Source organism: Anoplolepis gracilipes, chromosome 4, assembly GCF_047496725.1.
Source record: "Anoplolepis gracilipes chromosome 4, ASM4749672v1, whole genome shotgun sequence".
Taxonomy (NCBI): domain Eukaryota; kingdom Metazoa; phylum Arthropoda; class Insecta; order Hymenoptera; family Formicidae; genus Anoplolepis; species Anoplolepis gracilipes.
The window spans coordinates 2,070,471-2,092,243 of record NC_132973.1 but is presented as its reverse complement, the minus strand read 5'-3'; the positions used below and the strand labels follow the sequence as shown (position 1 = coordinate 2,092,243).

General features: G+C 32.8%; 4 protein-coding genes across 5 annotated transcripts; 2 read left to right on the top strand and 2 right to left on the bottom strand.

Moving 5' to 3' along the window:
- Positions 1-313: 313 nt before the first annotated feature.
- Positions 314-2,094, bottom strand: Dak1 (cytidine/uridine monophosphate kinase Dak1). Of its 2 annotated transcripts, XM_072890909.1 has the most exons (3): positions 1,664-2,094; positions 923-1,197; positions 314-671 (listed from the first exon to the last, which is right to left on the bottom strand). In XM_072890909.1, coding segments are annotated over exons 1-3 (657 nt in total). In that variant the 5' UTR covers positions 2,045-2,094; the 3' UTR covers positions 314-670. The 2 variants fall into 2 exon arrangements, with proteins under 2 accessions (XP_072747010.1, XP_072747009.1); XM_072890908.1 differs by having other exon boundaries at positions 314-1,197; positions 1,664-2,092.
- Positions 2,095-3,586: 1,492 nt separating this feature from the next.
- Coq2 (ubiquinone biosynthesis protein COQ2, mitochondrial) lies at positions 3,587-5,988 on the top strand. The gene is made up of 7 exons (XM_072891644.1): positions 3,587-3,737; positions 4,214-4,580; positions 4,682-4,848; positions 4,919-5,066; positions 5,152-5,345; positions 5,418-5,606; positions 5,695-5,988. The coding sequence occupies exons 2-7, from the start codon at positions 4,229-4,231 to the stop codon at positions 5,857-5,859; spliced, it is 1,215 nt and encodes a 404-aa protein (XP_072747745.1). The 5' UTR covers positions 3,587-3,737; positions 4,214-4,228; the 3' UTR covers positions 5,860-5,988.
- A 383-nt stretch (positions 5,989-6,371) lies between these two features.
- Positions 6,372-7,957, bottom strand: LOC140665476 (protein Abitram). The gene is made up of 3 exons (XM_072891645.1): positions 7,768-7,957; positions 7,622-7,693; positions 6,372-7,555 (listed from the first exon to the last, which is right to left on the bottom strand). Exon 3 carries the CDS (start codon positions 7,280-7,282, stop codon positions 6,491-6,493), a length of 792 nt encoding a protein of 263 aa, XP_072747746.1. The 5' UTR covers positions 7,283-7,555; positions 7,622-7,693; positions 7,768-7,957; the 3' UTR covers positions 6,372-6,490.
- A 529-nt stretch (positions 7,958-8,486) lies between these two features.
- Positions 8,487-21,558, top strand: Cpsf6 (cleavage and polyadenylation specificity factor subunit 6). The gene is given in 13 exon segments (XM_072891642.1): positions 8,487-8,630; positions 10,150-10,171; positions 10,174-10,218; positions 10,922-11,146; positions 11,708-11,935; positions 12,077-12,556; positions 14,039-14,165; positions 14,480-14,593; positions 15,112-15,392; positions 15,818-16,115; positions 16,377-16,641; positions 19,006-19,086; positions 19,688-21,558. Coding segments are annotated over 13 exon segments (2,367 nt in total). The 5' UTR covers positions 8,487-8,598; the 3' UTR covers positions 19,857-21,558.
- The last annotated feature ends 215 nt before the right edge of the window (positions 21,559-21,773 follow it).

The window sequence follows — 21,773 nt, the reverse complement described above, 5'->3', positions numbered from 1 at the left end:
TTCTTTTTTTTTTTTTTGTTAATGATATTTAATTAAAAGGATGGAATTAATTCCCTATATTATTTGTTGATTCAGTTGTCAAAATGCACATATATGTATCTCCGTTGATATAATTGTGAAAATATGACACCTTTCGTACAAAATTAATTTTCTGAAATTCATTGTTTAACAAAACTTTTATTTTCCTCGAAACATTATGTATACGATTACATTCCCACCTTATTGTATAATTGTCTGAATAACGTCATTATGCTAATATTTAAAAAATAATTCAAAAAATGGCATAAGCAGGAAGTCTTAAATAAAACCTTCATTAATTATACGAATATATTTTTATAAATTAAAAATACATAATGCACATCTCTTTCATTTATTTTTTTTTCCGGCTTTTCTCAATTAATATATAATTATTCCTAGTGATCATTATAAATTCTCATTCAGTTACAATCCAATAATGATAACACATCATTTGAACACTTGTTCTATAAATATATAAGCCATATAAGTCAACGCTATATATAACATTGTATCAAAGAATTTACAATACTGGTCGCTGATACTCGATATTCCTGGCAGGATATTTACAATATTTCCTAATTATTATACCAGTATCACCCAGTATTTGCATTGTATTATTGTACATTTGTGAAGGAATGTTTAGCCAATAAAATCTGCAATGTATATACAAAGATATCAATAAGATATAGATATCAGTAAAATAAAATTAGACAAAACTGATTTATCTATAAATAAAGTGTGATACGTTTTATAAAATATAGGTGCTACTATATATGTAAAAATATGTGTGTAAGTTTATAACATGATACAGATATAGAACTTAATATTCCTCAGCACCAAAAAGTACAATATATTTATTAGAATTGTTTTAAGAGAGAAACGCTTTTAGAACCGTTGTCATTACCATCCTAACTTAGGGAAGAACTCTGCGACATCTTGAAACACCTCTTCCGGTGTCTTCATAGAATTAACTTTGTAAACTAAACCCTGTTGTTCATACATTTCTATTATCGGTAATGTGTTTTTCAGATAAGTCTGATGACGAAGAACCAAGGATTGCTCGTTATCGTCACTGCGACCGCTACCGCTGGCACCACGATTCAGACAACGCTGAGTGCAGACTTCTTGACTACATTCACAGAATATTACGCCTTTCAGTATAACCTTATCAGCCATCACCTGTGAATACATGGAAATGTCTAGGTATAATATATATAATATTGAAAATAAATGAATAAAAATTCCATAAATGCAGAATATGTGTTGTGTCAAAATTTAATTTTAAGAAAGTTCCATTTTGGTTATTTTAAAATTTCTAAATGGTAAAATATATACAGTTCTACATAGTTGAAACAATATTGGATGGAGATAAATTAATAAATTTTAAATTTCAAAACACGTACAGTATATATATATATATATATATATATATATATATATATATATATATATATCTACTAAGCTATCCTAGAGCAAAAACACAATGTTATTCTACCTGTCAATTATCAAGTTATTAAAGAAAAAGAAATTATAAGAAATGAATGTTTACAGTTACATCAATAAAATTCTGACAACACATTTTTACCGACTCCTCGCGTAAAATTAATATGCAGGTACGCAAGAGAGTCCTCGACGAAGAAGGTACCTTGTTCCAACCGTCGAGGTTATCTTGATTCCTCGGAAAACCATCGATGAGAAACCGATTGTGAGGGTTGTCGGAAATTCGCATAGCACGATCGATGAGGCTACAGGTGATCTCTACCGGGACGATGGTGCCATTCCTGATGTGCGTCTCGATGAGATCGCCGTACTGCGAACCGGGCTTGGTGCGTTCCTCGCGTAGCAGATCCCCGGCCGACAGGTGGACATAACCGTAGCGTTCGACGATGTAGCGACATAGCGTGCCCTTGCCGGCGCCCGGGCCACCCAGGATGAATACCACCTCCGGCTTCCGGCTCGTCGTGACAGCGGACATCGCGTGGATACAACGTCGCGCACCGGTCGTGAAAGACCGCAGCATATACATGTAAAAGCTCGTACACGTCACGATGAATCGGACTCCCTCCACCACGTGGCGGCCGGGCTGGCGCCATTTTTAAAAGGCGCACGTCGAGATGGTCAACGCGACCCCGCGTCAGGTAACCGATAAACTGCGCGAGGTTATCTTTTTCATTTGGAAAATACATCTGCTCGCATTTTAACTGTGCTTTGTTTCTTTCTTTTTCTCTGATATCTGGAGTTAAACACATGTATATATGTATATATGTATATATGCATACTCATGTCAGTTTTAGGCGAAAGTGTTATTATACTATAATGAATAAACTTACAATTAGTAAAATTTAACAAAAAATATATCTGATAAAACGCTGACTTTTCTATAAGAAAAAATTTTTAAAGAAGAAAAGATAAAGGAAATTAAATATATATATATATATATATATATATATATATATATATTTAGGTTTTGATCGAAAAAGAAAAGAGAAAGGAATAATTGTAGCAAGTGAATAGTGTTAACTACAGAAAATACAAAAATTAGAGAAATGAGAAATGTTGCATTTTTTACATTATTGTTTAAATTAGTATGATATGAAGACAAGCTCTTAAATTAAAAAAAATAAAAATGATACTAACTGATGGCTAATAAGAGCAAATCGCTGTTCTTGGAGAGCAAATATATTTATTTTTAGTTATAAAAAAAATTACAAATGAAAGAAAACGAATGTTTCGGTCTACTTTAAGACCTTCTTCAGCGCTAATTACATTCATAATAAACGGATTATGTTGTAATCGGAAATTATTTGTATACATAATTTTATATTTATTAATATTACGTGTCTGATTCAAATTTCGCAAAAACCTTAGTCAAATTATCGGTCAAATACAAAAAGTCATTACGGTACGGTGGTAAATTTAGCATCATCTTAATAAAAAACATGATTCGGTTAGCGTTGCGATTGACGTTGAAGAGTTTCTCCTTTGGTTGGCAAACTAAGGGGAGACAAAGGATTCATGGTCAATTTATAACATCGATTGACATCTACGTTAAAATGTACAAAAAACACCGACTGATTATCCACGTTAAAATACATGCGAAATAAGCCCCTTTTGACATTAGAGACGTTTATATTTTAGAGTGTAAAATTTACCACCGTACCGTAATGATTTTTTGTATTTGACCGATAATTTGACTAAAGTTTTTGCGAAATTTGAATCAGACACGTAATGTTAATAAACATAAAATTATGTATACAAATAATTTCCGATTACAACATAATTCGTTTATTATGAATGTAATTAGCGCTGAAGAAGGTCTTAAAGTAGACCGAAACGTTCGTTTCCTTTCATTTGTAATTTTATAACTAAAAATAAATATTTGCTCTCCAAGAACAGCGATTTGCTCTTATTAGCCATCAATTTGTATCATTTTTATTTGTTTAAATTAGAAATTCTATTTAAAAAAAAGAATAAATACACTTTGATATTATCTTTGAATATCGTTAAAATATATCGATATCGAGTAGAATATATATCGATAAATCGACTAGAATATATATCGATAAATCGACTAAATAGTGTGCGGGAAAAGCAGACAAAACGTGTTATGCAATTTTACGTGAAACACGGAGTAGCATGGAATAGTGCAAAGATCAAACTTTAAAGAACACCGATTAAAATAGAATAACAATGACTATGGCGCAATCAATTATACGATAGTAAGAATAGATCGATTTTTAAAATTGCTCTTATTGCAACCTTGTCTTTGAATTAATATGCTTTTATAATTTATTGCGAAATATACAATCTGGCCATGTGATAACTTTTTATCAAACGATATAATAAATAATATATATATTTTATTTCATAAATTTATTCTCATATCAGTAATTTTGATAAAGACGTGTCAAATTAATCGCTAAGTTGGTTTGATTGAAGATAAATTTGTAATCCTGAGGTTGTATTCTAACCATACTTTATGATTGATTTATAATTAACCTTGTTATTAGAATATATATTCTAATAATCTTTTATTTTTTTAAATATATATATAAAAGATTTATTATCAAAATTTTTAATAAACATTAATATATACAAGAAAAATGACAAAATTTGTGTATTAATATAAGTAATAACTTATTTATTTCGATATATAATATATATATATTTTTTTATAATAAATATATTGTTATAGGTGAAACATTAAACAATGCTAATTATGAAAAGATGCCACCGACTCACTGGAATTGTCAGTCTACTGTCGCATAATCCTATTGCATTTCCTAGTTTTACTGTATTAAATCGTACAACTAGGAATCTTTCTAGGACATGCACAGAGATTCGTACTTTATCCGTAGCACATGAAAAGTACAAGCATAAAGCAGATCCCAGTGTGCAAAAGATTGCCCATTCTCTGCTAAGACCAAACAATGCACCGACTCATGTCAAGCTAGCATTTTCACAACAGAAAAGATGTATGAGTATCGCTGCAAAACTAGTCAATAATGCCTCGCCTAAAGTACAACCATATATGAAACTTATGAGAATAGATAAACCAATAGGTAAAGTTTAATTATTTAATATGTTAATTGCAATTAATAAAACATACTGTATATATTTTAATCTATATTCTTATCACTATCTTTTCTAAATTTTCCATTAGGAAGCTGGTTATTATTTTGGCCTTGCAGCTGGAGCATTGCGATGGCAGCTCCTGTTGGTGCCTTACCAGATATCCAAATGTTAGCACTCTTTGGTGCAGGAGCATTTATAATGCGTGGTGCAGGATGTACTATAAATGACATGTGGGATCAAGACATTGACAAGATGGTAAACTTCTTTGAAACAATATTTTACAACTTTGTCTAACGAGTATTATAGAGAGAACTTATGTTGCTAGGTAGCTAGAACAAAGGATAGACCTTTAATAAGTGGTCAAATAACGCCAAAGCAGTCGTTAATGTTTCTAGCTGGGCAGTTGAGTTTAGGGTTACTTGTATTGTTGCAATTGAATTGGTATAGTATATTTCTCGGTGCCAGTTCACTAGGTACTAAATAATGTTTAAGGAATCTAATAAACCAAATTAAATTAAAATGTTTATACTGTATCTTTTTCTTTTTTTTTTTTTTCAGGTTTAGTCATAATTTATCCTTTCATGAAAAGAGTAACATATTGGCCGCAATTAATTTTGGGTATGACTTTTAATTGGGGCACATTATTAGGATGGTCTGCTATACGCGGATCATGCGATTGGTCCGTCTGCTTGCCGTTGTACGTAGCTGGTATTTGTTGGACTATTCTGTACGATACAATATATGCTCATCAAGTGAGTAATATAAAAATATACTTTTCATGCTCTCTCTTCTTACATCGCTCTTTATTCTTTTTTATATGTTAGGACAGGGTAGATGACATTTTACTAGGGATTAAGTCGACAGCCATAAAATTTGGGGACAATACGAAATTCTATCTGTCTGGATTTGGAATGATTATGATTGCAAGTTTAATTACCTCTGGTGTATTAACTACTCAAACTTGGCCTTATTATACTGCTGTTGGATTAATTGCAATGCATATTAGCAATCAAGTAAATATTATGAATTCTTTTGAATGATCTAAGAATGATCTTTAAAAAAATTACAAGCAGTACCAATAAAATAATTTCTCCTTTTCAGATATATACCTTGAACATTAATAATCCTACAGATTGCGCTAAAAAGTTCACATCAAATCACAGAGTAGGCATGATACTATTTGTTGGGATTGTATTAGGAAATTTAATGAAGAAATTATATGTAAAAGAAGAAAGCAAAGAAGTCGAACAAGAAACGGAGCACTAAGTTGTATTAAATGAAACCAAAAATAGATAAGATCTGTAATTAGTTAAACTTTTAGCATAGCACTTTTAATTTTATGGATTTAAATTATGTGAAATTAGATGAAACAAAGAGAAAATTTCTTACCAAAAATTGTTTAATTCATATGCCATATTTAAATTCAAAATGTTTGTCTTTATATACATTAATTTCAAAAAGTAAAACTTTATGCATACTTGATACACAAACTAGATGTTTTCATATAGATTTCATCAATTATATCAGTATTAGAGTTTAATAATATTAATTCATCTCATCATCTCGTGAAATAAAAGCTAGACAAACTATTAATAATTCTATATTAGAAAAAGTGATTACTATTAAATATAGTTGTAAATTCTTTATGGAATAAGATCTCATCTCCTTTGGACAATTTGATAACACTAATAATTAATTATTAATATCTATAAAACAAAGAAAAGAACAAAATCAGGTAAAAAAACATGTTCAAAAATTAAATCCATAGAAGTGTATTTATCCAGTATCTTGTTTATTAAATTCTAATAATTATCATTTCTGTTATAAAGAACTTATTAAATTTTTCATCCAATGTAGATTATTGAAAATGTGATTTAAATATATCCACATACTATATTTACATGTGTGCTGCTGCTGTTCTCTCTCTTTCTTTAATGAATTCAATGTATTGTTCATGAGTCAATAGAGATTGTTTCAAATTCTCCAGATATATTAGTTTTGGTAATATTATAGCCAAATAGCCACTTTTGTGTGGTGGATTTTTGAGAAGGCTTGGATTTTCCATCAACATCTCGTTAACCTCCACTAATTTTCCAATCATACAGCACTTAATCATATAGATCTGTCCATCGGAGCATGATATACTACAGATATTTGAATTAGTTTGCAATGGTTGCGCACCATGCTTACTCTTACCCGAGACTTTATTTAAAGATCTGTCTAACTTATCACTGACCTTAAAATTGACCTTCTCTATATCTTTATCACCTTGCAGAATGACATGACTAGGTGCCAGTGACAGCATACAAATACGATTGCTGTGTATTTGTATGCATATATCGTCCCCAGGTGATTGAACGTTCATTTTGTAATAGGGGGTAAAATAACGATCAGTAACAGTGGGAAAATAACCGTTGTACTCCACTTCATCTAACATGTCAGAGGCATCATTGTCAGGAGGAAACTCAAATCCATCATCGCTGTCAACAACTACAGAATTTTCATCGCCTTTCATCATTCTTTCATTTTCTTCCTCCTGCTCTTGTGTCTGTTCAAGAGAGATATCTTTTGCATCAGAACTATTTGCTTGGATATCTTTATTCTGTTCCTCTTTGCATAACTTCTTGTCACACTTATTCTCGGACTTTAAACGTTTGATCTCTGGCTCAACGTCTGATGTCAAATCCATATTAATATAATTCCAAGTTCTAGATTTCAGAGTATATTATTCAAATTGATGTGTTCTCTGTAGTTGTCACAAGTAACGCATGTATGACATACATTTATGTATACAAGATTATAAAAATAAATTGCAATTGATTGCTTTTTAATAATCAACAATTAAATTATTAATAAAAGCTATTTGTGTTAACAATTATTTGCAACCTTCTTGCGTTCTTTCTTCTGCTCTTTCTAACCTTTTGTGTCCGAATTTTGCGCTTTCTTTCCTACGAATTTCTCTCTGCAACAAACGGCGAAATTAATTGCACGTTAATTTGCTTTCGGTGAAAAATCAGTGACGACTTACTTGTTCCTTTATGCATTGCTTCATCTGCCTTTGAATGTGCTCGCAGTATCCCAGAAACCTTCGGTACGGATGCTGCAAGCACAGAAGGTTATTGACACAGAACAGATTATGGGCATCGCAAATATTTGCAGTGAGGTTTTCGTTACCTCATTCTCGCAATCCTGAAACTCGCGAAATATCCAGTTACAGGCCGAATTGTGCGCGGCCAGCGATTTGTAATTCATTTCCTTAAGCTCACTTCTTATACATTGCGCATGTTTCTCATTATGCAATATGCAATCGCAAGAATTTACAAGGAGGAGTCATGTGTCATATACTCTGCTTCACCGGTTTTGTTTTGAAATTTTTTTTTGAGTAGTCGTTTACTTATATAAAAAAAAAAAATAAGTAAAAAAATTAATATCTTTCTCTAATTAAAACAAAAAAAAAATATATATATATATATATATATATATATATATACATATATTTATTTATTTATTTTACCGTAAAAAATTAACCAATCATTATTCTTCTTCATTCAACTGTGATTGGTCAATTTCTTACAGCTTATAACATGTATTGTAAATTCACCCTAAAGCCCGTATCAGAGACTACGCATTGAAAATTGAAAATTGAAGATTAAAGATTAGAATTTGACTAATCAGAACAAAGGGAACTAAAATTGCTTTGTCTTAATTGGTCAAATTTCAATCTTCAATCTTTAATCTCAATTTTTAATGCGTAGTCCGATACGGGTTTAATGCGTTCAATAATCAATTGTTGTGAAAACGCGACCCAGCTGCCGGCAGAGGTCGGCGCAGCGCGCAACTCCGCTGACGTCACGTCCGGCAAACGGAGATCCGGCGTAATCCTCCGCGCGTCGCGCTCTCGTCGCGATTATTGTATTATCCGAGAACCCGGTCGCTTGGCGCCTTTCGTCGTCTCTCGATGCAGTGAGCGTCGGTGTAAAATGGCGGACGGTGACATTGATTTGTATGCCGACGATCTCGAGCAAGATTTCGCGCAGGTAATTCGCACTTCTCTTTGAAATAGCAATAAAGGGACCGACGAGGCACACGCGCTCTCTCTCTCTCTCTCTCTCTTTCTCTCTCTCTCTCTATATATATATCTATTTCTCTCTCTCTCTCTCTCTCTCCTCTTTTTTTTCTTTGCCAAAACAATCGAAAGAAAAGAATCCACGATCGTCGAAAATCACGACGCGCGCTCACGCGAGGTGGGAAGGGGGGGGGCAGGGGGCAGGACCCGCTGTCGCGGTTGTGAGGGACGATTTACTGTTTCGGTCGCGTCAGTTTCGCGGAGCTGAGTGTGCCCGGCGTGTCATGGTGGTCATGAGCGACCGTTGCTAACGATCGGCTCGCGTCATTGTTCTCGTATCGCGAACGTTACTGTGTATCTCGGCGAGCCGGCGAGCGACTCGCTCCGATCTCCGACGAGGGCGCGCGCGAGCGAGCGAGCAAGCGAGCCAACCAGCCAGCCAGCCAGCCAGCCAGCCAGCCAGCCAGCCACCAAGCACGCACGAGAGAGACGAGTTTCGCCCTGAAGTTGTTGCTTATCCTCCTTGTTGCCGCGCACCGCGCACCGTTGGCCGATCGCCTGTCTAGCTAGTGTCCGTCTGCTGCCGTCGATTGTCGCGGGCGCGATCGCGCGCGCGCGCGCGCGCGTTTCCGTTCCCGGAGCAAAGCGCTAGCGCGGAACGCTAATACGGGTTCGCAGCAGGAATTGACCGCAAAATGGTGCTAGCGGTAAGGCGAATGTCGTGTAGTTATTCTTTTCATACATCCTCTCCTTTCTCCCTCTCCCTTTCTCTCTCTCTCTCTCTCTCTCTCTCTCTCTCTCTATCTCTATCTATCTCTATCTCTATCTATCTCTATCTCTATCTCTCTTCTTTTTTCCACCCTCTGTCTTCCATGGCTCTTATTATTTCAGCCCTTAGGCAAACACACGAGACACACACACACTTCGCTGCACTGCATGCGAGATGATTTTCTTTGTAATTTTTTAATTTTTATTCTTTTAAATTTTTTTTTTTTTTTTTTTTTTTTTTCCCTCGCGAGAAAATGTCGTTTAAAATATTTTTGCAAGGATTGAAATCGGTGTAATCTCGTCCAAGTTAATTTTCAATACTAGAAATATATGAGAAATTTTTAATCAATTTTCAGCTTTTTCACATGATTTTTGACGTAAGATTATATAGTATATATAGTTTAATGATTGTGTACAGAGCTTTTGAAAGAAATCTAAAATTGAATGTTCATTGTTATAAATGTAAAATATGTGAATTTGTCAAATTTTCTCTCGTTTTCTTCCTTGGTTGTTTTCATAAATTAATACTTATCGTATGCCAAATGAAAGTATATATCTCTTGTAAGAATAAATTATTTAAAAATAAGGCACATTGGGATTGGCATTTTTATGCATCTGTCGTGCCAAAATCTAAACTTGTCAAAATTACATTGACTTCAATCTGTGCTTTATTGTCTCTTCACAATGCAAAAAAAGTCTGTATATCTGCATATCTGTTACAGTCGAAGTGTACGATTGGTTGATCAGTTGAACCACAAGGTGTGCAGGAAGTCGCGTGTAATAAGAAGATGGTACATTTAACGATTATTTACATTTTGATAATTTATTTCTATATTCTTATTTGTATATTGAACTCTTAGAAGGTCTTGAGATCATATTGTTATATTGAGCATTATTTTAAATATACATTGGGAATTTTCTATTAATTTACAATAGACAGTTTAATAATTTTACAATTGTAGACTGTGTCACATTGATTTCTCTTTTGTAACTTTTATTTGTATTTATATTTGTTGCTCATATAACAAAATGAACTCAATATATTCTTATAAATTTGTATTTTTTTTTTTCTTCTTTTTAAAGAGAAAACTGAAGATTGATATTTATTAAAATTGTTTTTTCTGAATACGTATATATAATTTATATATAAATAGATTAGACAAGTATATTTAGTGTTGTAATATTTTATCTTATTCTATTTTGTAGAATTATTTTGCACTTTGACTGTAACATATTCAGCACATATGTATGTGTATGTATGTGTGTGTGTGTGTTCAATAAATAATAAACTTCCATCATTACATATTGTATTTGTCGTGACTGTTCTGCTTCTCATCTAAAATACAATGAAAAAAAAATAATGTTTAATATTATTCAACATGACACTCACAATTTCTCCCAAAATAAAAAAATAGAAAAGAAACGAATTCAATGTATTTTATTATCTCTATCATACTTTTCGCATAACAATGTTTCCTTGAATATCTGTTGCAGGACGAATTCGCAGGTGATGGCGTTGATCTTTACGATGACGTAATTGCCGCTCCGGCAGGTGGTAATGGTGGTGTTTCCTCCGGGAATACCGGGGACGGTGGTGGTGATACCACGTCTCCGAACGAGGAAACTAATGGAAATGCACCTTACCATCAACTTGGCAATAATATACAACCAAACCAAATTGGTAGACGCCACCAGTTATATGTTGGAAATTTGACATGGGTATATATGCATGCAGAAATTTAATTTTAATATTTTTTAGTTATTTTTTCTATTCTAATTTTTTACTTATCAGATATAAGGCTTAAAGTAGATAATTTATGACTCCCTCCTCCTGTTTATTTGTAGTATTCAATACACATATAATGTGATATATCACTTTATAGTATGTTTGTCATAAAAAATATTTCATTGAACAGTATCATAAAATAATAGAAAATTGATTTAGTAAAAAAGTAACATATTTAAAAAAGATAATCTATGTATTAAGAAAATTACTTTTAATAGTTTGTTATTATTTAAATTAAAATTATTTTTAATAGTTATTTAATTATTACTAATAATTTGATTTTATTTTACTTTTTGCAAAACTTTTATTACATTTCTTTTAATATGTACTAAAGGTTTGCTTTACTATGCAGAAAATATTTCAATAAAATGTATTACTTCTTTTACATGTACATGTGTATGTATTGAGATAATTTATATTATAATTTTCTAGTTTATATTCATTATATGAATTGAAATAAAAAATCATCACATAACGAATATTCTTACTTTCAGTGGACAAGTGATCAAGATATAACAGATGCAGTTCAAAGCATCGGTGTGACTGACTTTGCAGAGGTGAAATTCTTCGAGAATCGCGCCAATGGGCAGTCTAAAGGTTTCTGCGTAATATCCTTGGGTTCTGAACAGAGTATGAGAATATGTATGGAAAGATTGCCCAAGAAGGAGTTACACGGTCAGAATCCTGTAGTAACGTTTCCTACAAAGCAAGCATTGAACCAAGTATGTATAATTGTTCATTATGATATAAGTAAAAAAAGAAAAGCAGTCGCAGCGTACGCAGATAGTACACTACGATCGCTACATCACGAATAGTGGGTACATGTGGGACTTATACACGACAATCTTTCTTTGTGTTCTCAGTTTGAGTCGCAGTGTAAGACGCGACCCGCTCCGGCTCCGCAACAGAGTCAGAGCCAACGTCCTCATAATCCACATCAACATCAGCCACCAATGCCATCTCATCAACAGCATCCCCAACATCCTCAACATCCTCCACACTCTCAACAAAATCACGGTCCTAGAATGATGATGGGTCCTCCACAGGGCGTGAGACCTCAGAGAATGCCGCCACCCGGAATGGGTCCGCCGGGACCGGGTGGGCCGGGTCAGCAAGGTCCGCCACGGATGCATGGTCCACCGCTAGGACCAGGTCCGGGTCCGCATCATCCTTTGCCTGGCCATCCTAATCAAGGTCCACCGCCTGGATATCAGCAAGGACCATGGAACGGACCGCGCCCTAATGGACCTCCTGGACCACCTAGAGGACCTAGTGGACCTGGTGGCCCACCTCAGCAGGGCCCTCCAGGACCAGGCCCCGGTCAGCATAGACCACCTGGAATGGTACGTGTCGCTGACAGATTGTTTTTTATATTGTTTATTAATGGACAAAAAATATTCGCGCATAATACATGCTAAACCATATTCCCATGTCTAACATTATATTTTGCATTATAAATGCATAAATTTGAAAATTTATTTCTAGCAAAATTTGTGTCATCTAAATTTGATTCTTTGGGAAAGTATGTGCATAATATTAAAAAAAAACTGTACAACAACGAGAATGTTATAGATAAATATAAATTTTGTTACTCTTCTTAGAGTATTAAATAATCATAGTGAGAGAGAATGGAAGTACTATCTTCAAAACATAAAGACATTAAAAAAAAACATACAGAACATTAAAACATAAGAACATTAAAAAGCACATAAACTTAAATCTATTAAAATTTATTTAATAGAGTTGTATTACATATACACGTGAAAACTTGAGTTTTATGATAGCACTCACGATAATAGTAGTTGTTTTAGAAATATTGTTCTGAAAATTTCCGCAATATATCAAATAAAAATTCTTAAACTGTGCAGAATCTGATGATTGATATATTGTGAAATATTTTTTAATAGTTATTTTGATCGAATAATTATAATACTTATGCAAGCTACATTTGTACAGATCATCTGCACAGTTTTGAAAAGATTGATAATGCATGTCTGTCTATTGTAAGTAATCATAGTACAGGCTTAAATATGTTTTGCACTTACATGTCTTACGCGTAAACAGAGTTGCACTAGAGATCTTTCAGAAGCCAGTTACCATATGCCACAGGTAACCGATAATGAGGTCTTTTTTCAATTCTATTTTTTTCGTCTTGTAAAAAAACAAATCATTCGTCTGTCTAGTTAATTATTTTCGTTACTCGTGTTTAGAGTGCTTCAGTTCTAAGATTAAATCTTTATATAAATAACTGGCTATATTTAAAAATAAAAATAATTGTTGAAAAAAAATAATTAAATATATGACTAAGAAAAATTAATTACTTAATGTACTAAATAGAATATAATCTCGTCAAACTATTAAATTAGGTCGATTTTATATTATATTTTATTGATGTATTGAATGTTGTCATACATCAAATTTGTGATTTGCAACAGATATAGTATGACTATACATATATGCATAGAAGTTTATTATTGTGGAAATCACAGTAATGTTTGAAAATTGGGCTTCCAACAATAGATATTATATTATTTTAATTTATAATGAATAATATTTAATATAACACTATAAATACAATGTTAAATTTTTTTAAAAATATTGAAATGTTATATTTTTTTAATATTAATAATCATATCTCTTTATATAAAAACTTTACATAATATCAGTTTTATAAAACATGCTAATGTAAATTTATTCTCTTCTTACACACAAATGTTTTTTAATTATAACAGTAATATGTTTCCCACATAAATTCGTGAAAATAGTGAAATTACTGTCTAATTACGATAGAGTGAAATAGAGAATCTTTATTTGTCTTTATCCAGCAATTCCACGGTGGTCCACCTGGTCCACCTGGTCAGGGACCTCCTCGCGGCCCACCCGGACACCCTGGTGGACCTCCAGGCGACCCAAGAGGAGCTCAACCTCGCCCTGAATGGAATAGACCGCCAGGTTTGTGCGCAGCTCGGCTTTTGTTTTATACTCTCGCGAAAGATTCGGATTTTATCTGTGTGAAATTTCGTTTCTATCTCGAAATCTTTAAGATTTATTGCCTCCTCTGAAACATCTTGGACTTGAATGTCTTTGTAGTACCTTCTTAATTTGCATGATTGAATAAATGATGAATGAAAAAGCAACGAAGAACAAATGGAATTTGAAACCGAAATCGCACAATCAATGTAGTGGTAGCGTTACTATGTCATCCTCAATTTGCTGAGAGGACATATTAGTATTACTGATAAGATGACTGTTCGATATGTGCATAGGAATGCATCATGGGCCTCAGGGACCACCCGGTTTCCCTCAACATCAACATATGCAAGGGCCGCAGCCTGGCCAAGGCCCACCACAGAGAGGACCTCCTCCAGGTTCTATGGGTGGTGAGAGACTTAGAATGCTCGTTCGGTGTTACGAATTTTATTAGTCAATTGTTTAACTATTCTATATACATCAGATGCATGATATTGAGGGAAATTGATCTGGCAGAAGCATTGAGGTGTAAGATGTTTCAAAGGATCATTTCGTTATTAAAATGCGCAAAAGACATACTATTATTTATCGAATTTATCACTTCCTAAAGTATTATTGATAATCGTAGTAATTATGTTTTATTGCATCATGTCTATAATTCATATATATCTCTATAAGTAAATTTTTCACTCCGCGTTTCTATATTATAAAAAATTTATTATATATATAGAAAATATAGAAAAGGACACAAACTATTACTTAAAGTATAATTCGAGACTATAAAATAGAAATGTAATTTTTTTCACGTGTGTTACAACGTATTTACAAATTACATTCTGATAAAATTAAGGAAAACATGAACAAAAGTAAGATTAGCGAACTTAAAAATATTTTAAACCAAAATTGATATTTAATATGCATATGCTAGGCCCAGGAGGCCCGCCACCAGGACATGGTGGTCCACCGCAAGGACCTCCACAAGGACCGCCTGGTGGTCCGGCACCTCATGTAAATCCAGCATTCTTTCCACAAGGGCCGCCTCATCAACATCCCGGCCAACATCCACCGGGACCTCCCGGTCCGCCTCATGGTCCACCTCATGGTCCACCTCACGGTCCTCCTCATGGTCCTCCTCACGGTCCCCCTCATGGACAACCGCATGGACCGCCACATGTTCCGCCACATGGTTATGGACCACCGAGTGCACAAGTATTATCTCGTTAGATCTTATCTAAATATTCAAAGCGATAGCATAGATAATATTTCTTTTCACGTATGTATTAAATTTTAACACATGCTACTATTGTATATAATCTTTCTGCAAAATAGTTTATTCATACACTAAACAAGAATATGGGTTTAATTAATCACGCTCGTATAAATGAACAGTTAAGAGAACATGGACGTATTGCTGATTGCTCATTTTGAATTATGATTAAATGATACAAAGTGTTATATTTACGAATATAATGGGGGATTTATCCAAGTATATTCAATCCGTATTATCACTGATATCATTGTACGTTATCATTGAACCATAAAAATTAGGCACTTTATAAAAACGAAATAGTTTTGTGAATTTATCACAAAATTTCTACTGAAGAAATATTTTAGTACAATTCTCTATACCTCAGGCACCTTACGGAGCACCCGGACCTGATCATCGTCCGGAAGGTCCGCCTCCGCTTACGGAACAAGAATTCGAAGAGATAATGGGGCGCAATCGTACAGTATCTTCGTCCGCGATTGCCAGGGCGGTGTCTGATGCCGCAGCAGGTGAATACGCAAGTGCCATAGAGACCCTGGTTACCGCTATATCGTTGATAAAACAATCAAAGGTAGCTGCAGATGACAGATGCAAGATATTGATCAGTTCTTTACAAGATACTTTACGTGGCGTCGAAACCAAGAGCTATGGATCTGGACGTAGAGGTGAGTGCTTAGTATATTGTATTTCAGTCTGATCAATATGATTCTGTTAATTGTCAAAATTAGGATTCCATGTAAACCATGTTAAAGGACAAACGTAATTTATGTTAAGATGAATAAGAAAAAACTATTTAACTTCTTTAAAAATAGAAATTATAAAAATCTTTAAATTTTTTTTTTCTTAGCATATTATTATTTTAACTTTATCTTGAAACTTTGTTACATTTAGTCGTATCCATTTCATGATAATGAATTTTCTTGTAGAACGTTCGCGTTCGCGTGACAGAGAGCGCAGTCATAGAAGACGACGCGAGCGGTCCAGAAGTCGTGATCGGGAATATCGTGAACGTAGCAGAGACAGAGACCGAGAGCGTGATCGAGAGCGTGATCGCGAGAGAGAAAGAGACCGCGATAGAGACAGGGAACGTTATTACAGCGAACCATATCCGAGAGAGCGATCACGCAGCAGAGAAAGAGAGCGCGAACGTGAGAGAGATCGTGAATATAGAGAGAGAAGCAGAGAAGAAAGGTAAGCCAAATGATCTCACCAGATTACTCTCTTAATTGCACCTCTCGACTATAATGGGTATCCATTGCGTGAAAGAGCAAGTCTTGTTGAGGCAAAAATTTTCGGAAAATTTAATAATTTGAAGAAACCTCACTGACGCGCTAATAAAGTATTATGTATTCCATGAGAGATATGTCGTTCACAGAAATATAAAAAGTATGTTATTGTGCAAATTGTGTATAGTGAAAGAGGATTAACTAAATTTCTCCGTCCCGATATATTTTTCCTCGCACATTGGAATTTACTTCTGTCGAATTAATAAGTTTTCCTTTATACTGTTTATCGAAGATATTGTCAATGCAGAACTTTTAAATTGTGCGTTTGTACCGCGAGCGAGAATTAAAAATGAAAGAATCTCGATATTATTTTGTATTGAATGTAAATATGCTATTTAAAAAAACAAAAACAAAATAGAGGAGAAAAGATCAGTAAAGCCAGAAAATCAAGTAAACACACAAGTGTGACGATTTATTTATCGATAAATTTGATATATCACAAGGACGGCGTCCATTTTTATCTTAATCATGAAATTGTCCATTGGTTTTAGATTTTATCGCATATCGAATTATTGCACAGTAGGCACAAAGAAATAGAAGAAAGTTAACTGCGTTTGTCTTGTGCATTGTGATATAATGCAACGCGATACTATTCAGTAGTGGTATAGCTGCAATTTATAAGTCTTTATAAGCAAAAATGCCACTATTGCAAAATCATGTTGAAAGCTGTAACATAATTTTTGTCTGATTGAGCACATTCTGTGCTGATTGATCCTTTTCAAGTATAATTACAATCGAGCATTTTTTTAATCATCCATCAAATGTGTATAAGTTTGTATATTCCATTTTTTTCTTATATAATAGTTCCTAAATATCACGCGATATTAGATAACGTATTAGGTAACAAAAGTTAGTATTTCAAAATAATTATGTGTGTATCCGTGTAAACAATAGATAAGCAGCATCATTATCTGCTACTACAAAATATGCTACAAAATATACGATTACATAAAGAATACACAAATTGTATTCGTTGTGTTAATGAAAGAATAAATTAACTAATTATATTAAAAAACTAAATATAAATATTATTTTTTATATTTATTTTAATATCAATTTTATATATTTTGTTGTGTATTATTTTTTATTATACATGAAGAGTATATACGATACAATATTTATTTAAACTCACGTACGAGTTCAACGTAATAAAATTGCTATAACGATTTGAAAAATGTTGCACGGTGTAACGAGACATTATATTAATAGAAACCAATCGGAACGCAAAAGATTTATGTATCTTTTCAATTTATTCGTACCAGCACGAATTACGTTATACAAAAAGAATTGTATTCTTTTCGGGTTTTTTCGCGCGTACAAATTAAACTGTGACTTTTCATGATCATGGAAAAGACCAAGTACACAATGTAAGATTTGTTTACATACACACATACACACAACTGTTTATAATGTTTTAGTTATTTATCACTTTTTAATTTTAAGATTTACAAATATATATAATATGTTGCGTATATTTACATCATTTTTTACGCGGTATTTCGTTATATAAGTATAACCCAATGAACGCAGAGCGACAAAAAATCTCTTAATTATTGAATAAAATATAATTTACAAACATAAAAATATAATAGGTAATAAAGACAATCTGTAATAATGTACATATAGATTTTATATATAATATCAATGGCAAATAATTCACGGTTTACGCTCTCATGCTGTATTGAAACTTTTGTTAGTATCATAATGAAAAACATGAAACCCTGTAATCATGTACGTGAACCTGATCAAAATTATGAAAAAAATTAAAAAGCAAATTAAAATATATTCCAATGTGTTACTCAATTCGTTCAATGTACTCTTTATTGCATGCTATTCTGCTTATCTTTTTTTCTTTGGTATATGATGCCAGGGTTGATGTTAAATCATAATATTTTGCCCTGAATCATCATTCCTAAGTCATTGATATCTATATCGGTATTTATTAAAATTTAAACATGTGTGTATATATATATATATATATATATATATATATATATACATTTAATATTCAATCTTTGTTTTATAAATTGTTTCATTCGATTGCAATTGCGATATATTTATAATTATTTTGTATTTCTACGGATGATTATTATGTAATTGTAAAATAGCCTTGTCTTGCGCAAAGGTATTTCTCTCGTTGATATCGAAACAGCGACGATTTGAACTATAGTCTCTCTTTTAGTATAATCTTTGCTTTTAATGAAATATAGCTCAAATGTAAGCCTGGTTATAATGGTATCGTCATAACAAAATATCCATTTTTCATTAGTACAACACGTCAATCAGCCAGGCCAAGAGTAAAAGAAGAACCGCCAGAGACGGCACCCGTCTCGTCTTCCAAGGCGTCTAGGTAATTAACTTTTTTTCATTACAGTCAATGCATGTAGACTTAAATAAATGTTAAGTTTAATGACGAAATAATGAAAATAAGAAATGTCACGCATCCACTGCGTAGACAAATCCACGCCCTTCCTTTCATCTTTCATTTGGCCCATCGAAAAAAAATGCGCGTAGATTAGCAAAGTAAGAAAAAATTGGAAATAACCGCGATTGAGATTCAAATAAACGAAAAGATCGAAAATTGTTCTTCGATCAATAAAATAGATCTTTTATTGCTACTAGCTTGTAAAAAGAAATCAGGGAAAAATATATTCTTTGTAGAAATATATTTATGTGTGTTTCTGTTGTAAAAATTATGCAACTACATATCTTTCTAAATTTGTCGATTTATTTATGCTTATGCGTTTTTGTATACGAGAGATATATCTCGAATAGAGCAGAATTCATTAAAGAAGGCAAGGTGAGAAAGACGAAGGCAGCAGTATATGTCCGGTATTTCTTTAGATTTAGGCATAATATGAGATTAATGTTTATGAGTCGACTCGTTAGATGTAACAAAGTTATAGAAAGCAGCACTAAAGTAAGATAATTGGCTGACGTGACTTGTGTAGGTATTATGACGATCGCTACAGAGAGCGTGAGCGAGAGAGAGATCGAGAACGTGAATCAAGCCGAAGACCATCCGAGCGGGAACGAGAACCGGAACGAGAACGTGAACGGGAACGAGAGCGGGATCGTCGGGACGAACGGGGAGACTCCTCGCATCGCTCAAGACACTAAAAAAAAGAGAAAAAGAAATAAAAGTATCGAAGAGATAAAGGTGTGCTGAGACAACAGAATTGAAGAATCTATTTGATGAAATATTAAATAGCTGAAACAATATACACATACATTTATACACACATTGTGATCCACTTAATTCTTGAAGTAAAAAGTATATTATGTCGCTTATGTCGACATGAACATACGTGACACCCAAAGATGGTTGACGAGATGCGACAATGTCAAGAAATATCGTAGGATAAAAGAGATACTTTCAAGATTTGCTTAAACGAATTTTAGATTAGTCTGAAAATTTAGTATAAACTCTACATAGAATTCTGTACGTTCTTGTCTTCTTTTAAAATAGCCGAACTCGTGCTCACCATAGATTTACCGTAAAATCTCTCAATTGATCACAGAGTTACTTTTATCTTGCATACATATGTCTTAGTATGATATAGTGCACTCTCTCTATCTGTACACATATATCTATATATAATTGTATTACAATTAAGGAAATATTCATATTTAGTCCGAGAATAGATTTATAAAATGAATGACTATCGCGAAATATGAAATTTCGAGAGAAGGTAAGAAGAAAAGAAAAAAGAAACATGTTCTGATGCAAGATCGCAGATATACAATTTACAGTGGGAAGAGGAAAAAAGGATGGGGAGCAAGACGAAGATAGCAAGAGTATTTTTAGAGAAACGGAGGGAAGAAAGAAGACACTTTTCGCGAGAAATCTTCAATCTTCTTCGGCATGGACGAGATTCAAGATTGTATCTTAACATATATATATATATATATATATATATACATATATATAATACATATATACGCTTTCAAAAAATATAAATGCCAAATATGTCTTTACTTTATTCATCTTGTACACACAAAATCCTGACGACATGAAAAAAAAAGATAGAAGACTATGTTTTTGTTTCTGCGATTTTAGGAAGCTGCCGAGCTCTTATTGGCCGAGAGTTTTTCGAAAAGCTAGATCATTTTGTATATAAATATGTATTAATTCTCTGATGTGTGGTCGGCCTATATAACTTGCAAGATTTTTTATTCAGTATTATGCAAAAGCTGTACACTCATCCGAGAATTTATATAATGAAAAAGAAAAGATTCTTCACTACAGAAACTTTAGTAATTATATATGATCTGCTTTTCAAAAAACACGTTGGAGTATGCTTTATAATAAGAAATTAGAAATAAATGCGCTAAAATATCATGCTTCTAAGGGCTGTACAGATTGTTATTTCATAGTACATATGTATTTTGTAAAAAATTTAACATTTCTTAGTTACATAATAATAATATGTAAAATATATGATAATACTAAAAATTCATATAAATTTCATAGAGAATATTTTGAAAATCATCTCATGAGGCATTATATATAACGCAATTATTTCTATATAAAACCAACAAACTCCTGACTTTTTGTGTTGTGAGCTGTAAGACTAAGTTAAAAAATGCATGAAACTTTGATTATAATCAAAAGCATATATTTTCATGCCGTATGCAAAATATATAGTCAATGATTATTATATATTATCATTGATATTAATGACTATGCAAGTAGCATTAAGAAAATCAAAATTATTTGATACATGAAATAGTCAAATTGTTCATTTAAAATTAAATAAGTTGGCGACGATGTGTGTATATCACATAAGCTATTGAATCATATAACATATCGAATACGATACATTATATATATATATATATATATATATATATATATATATATATATATATATATATATTCCACTCTATTATAAATTAGTGAAATTAACAATTTGACTATAAATATAAGTTTATTGAGTTAAGTCTGTCTAGCAATACATTAATATATCTTGTATAACAGAGTCATCAATCATTTGAAAGAGAAAAATTAAGAGTCTTTGCAAAACTTTGAAATGC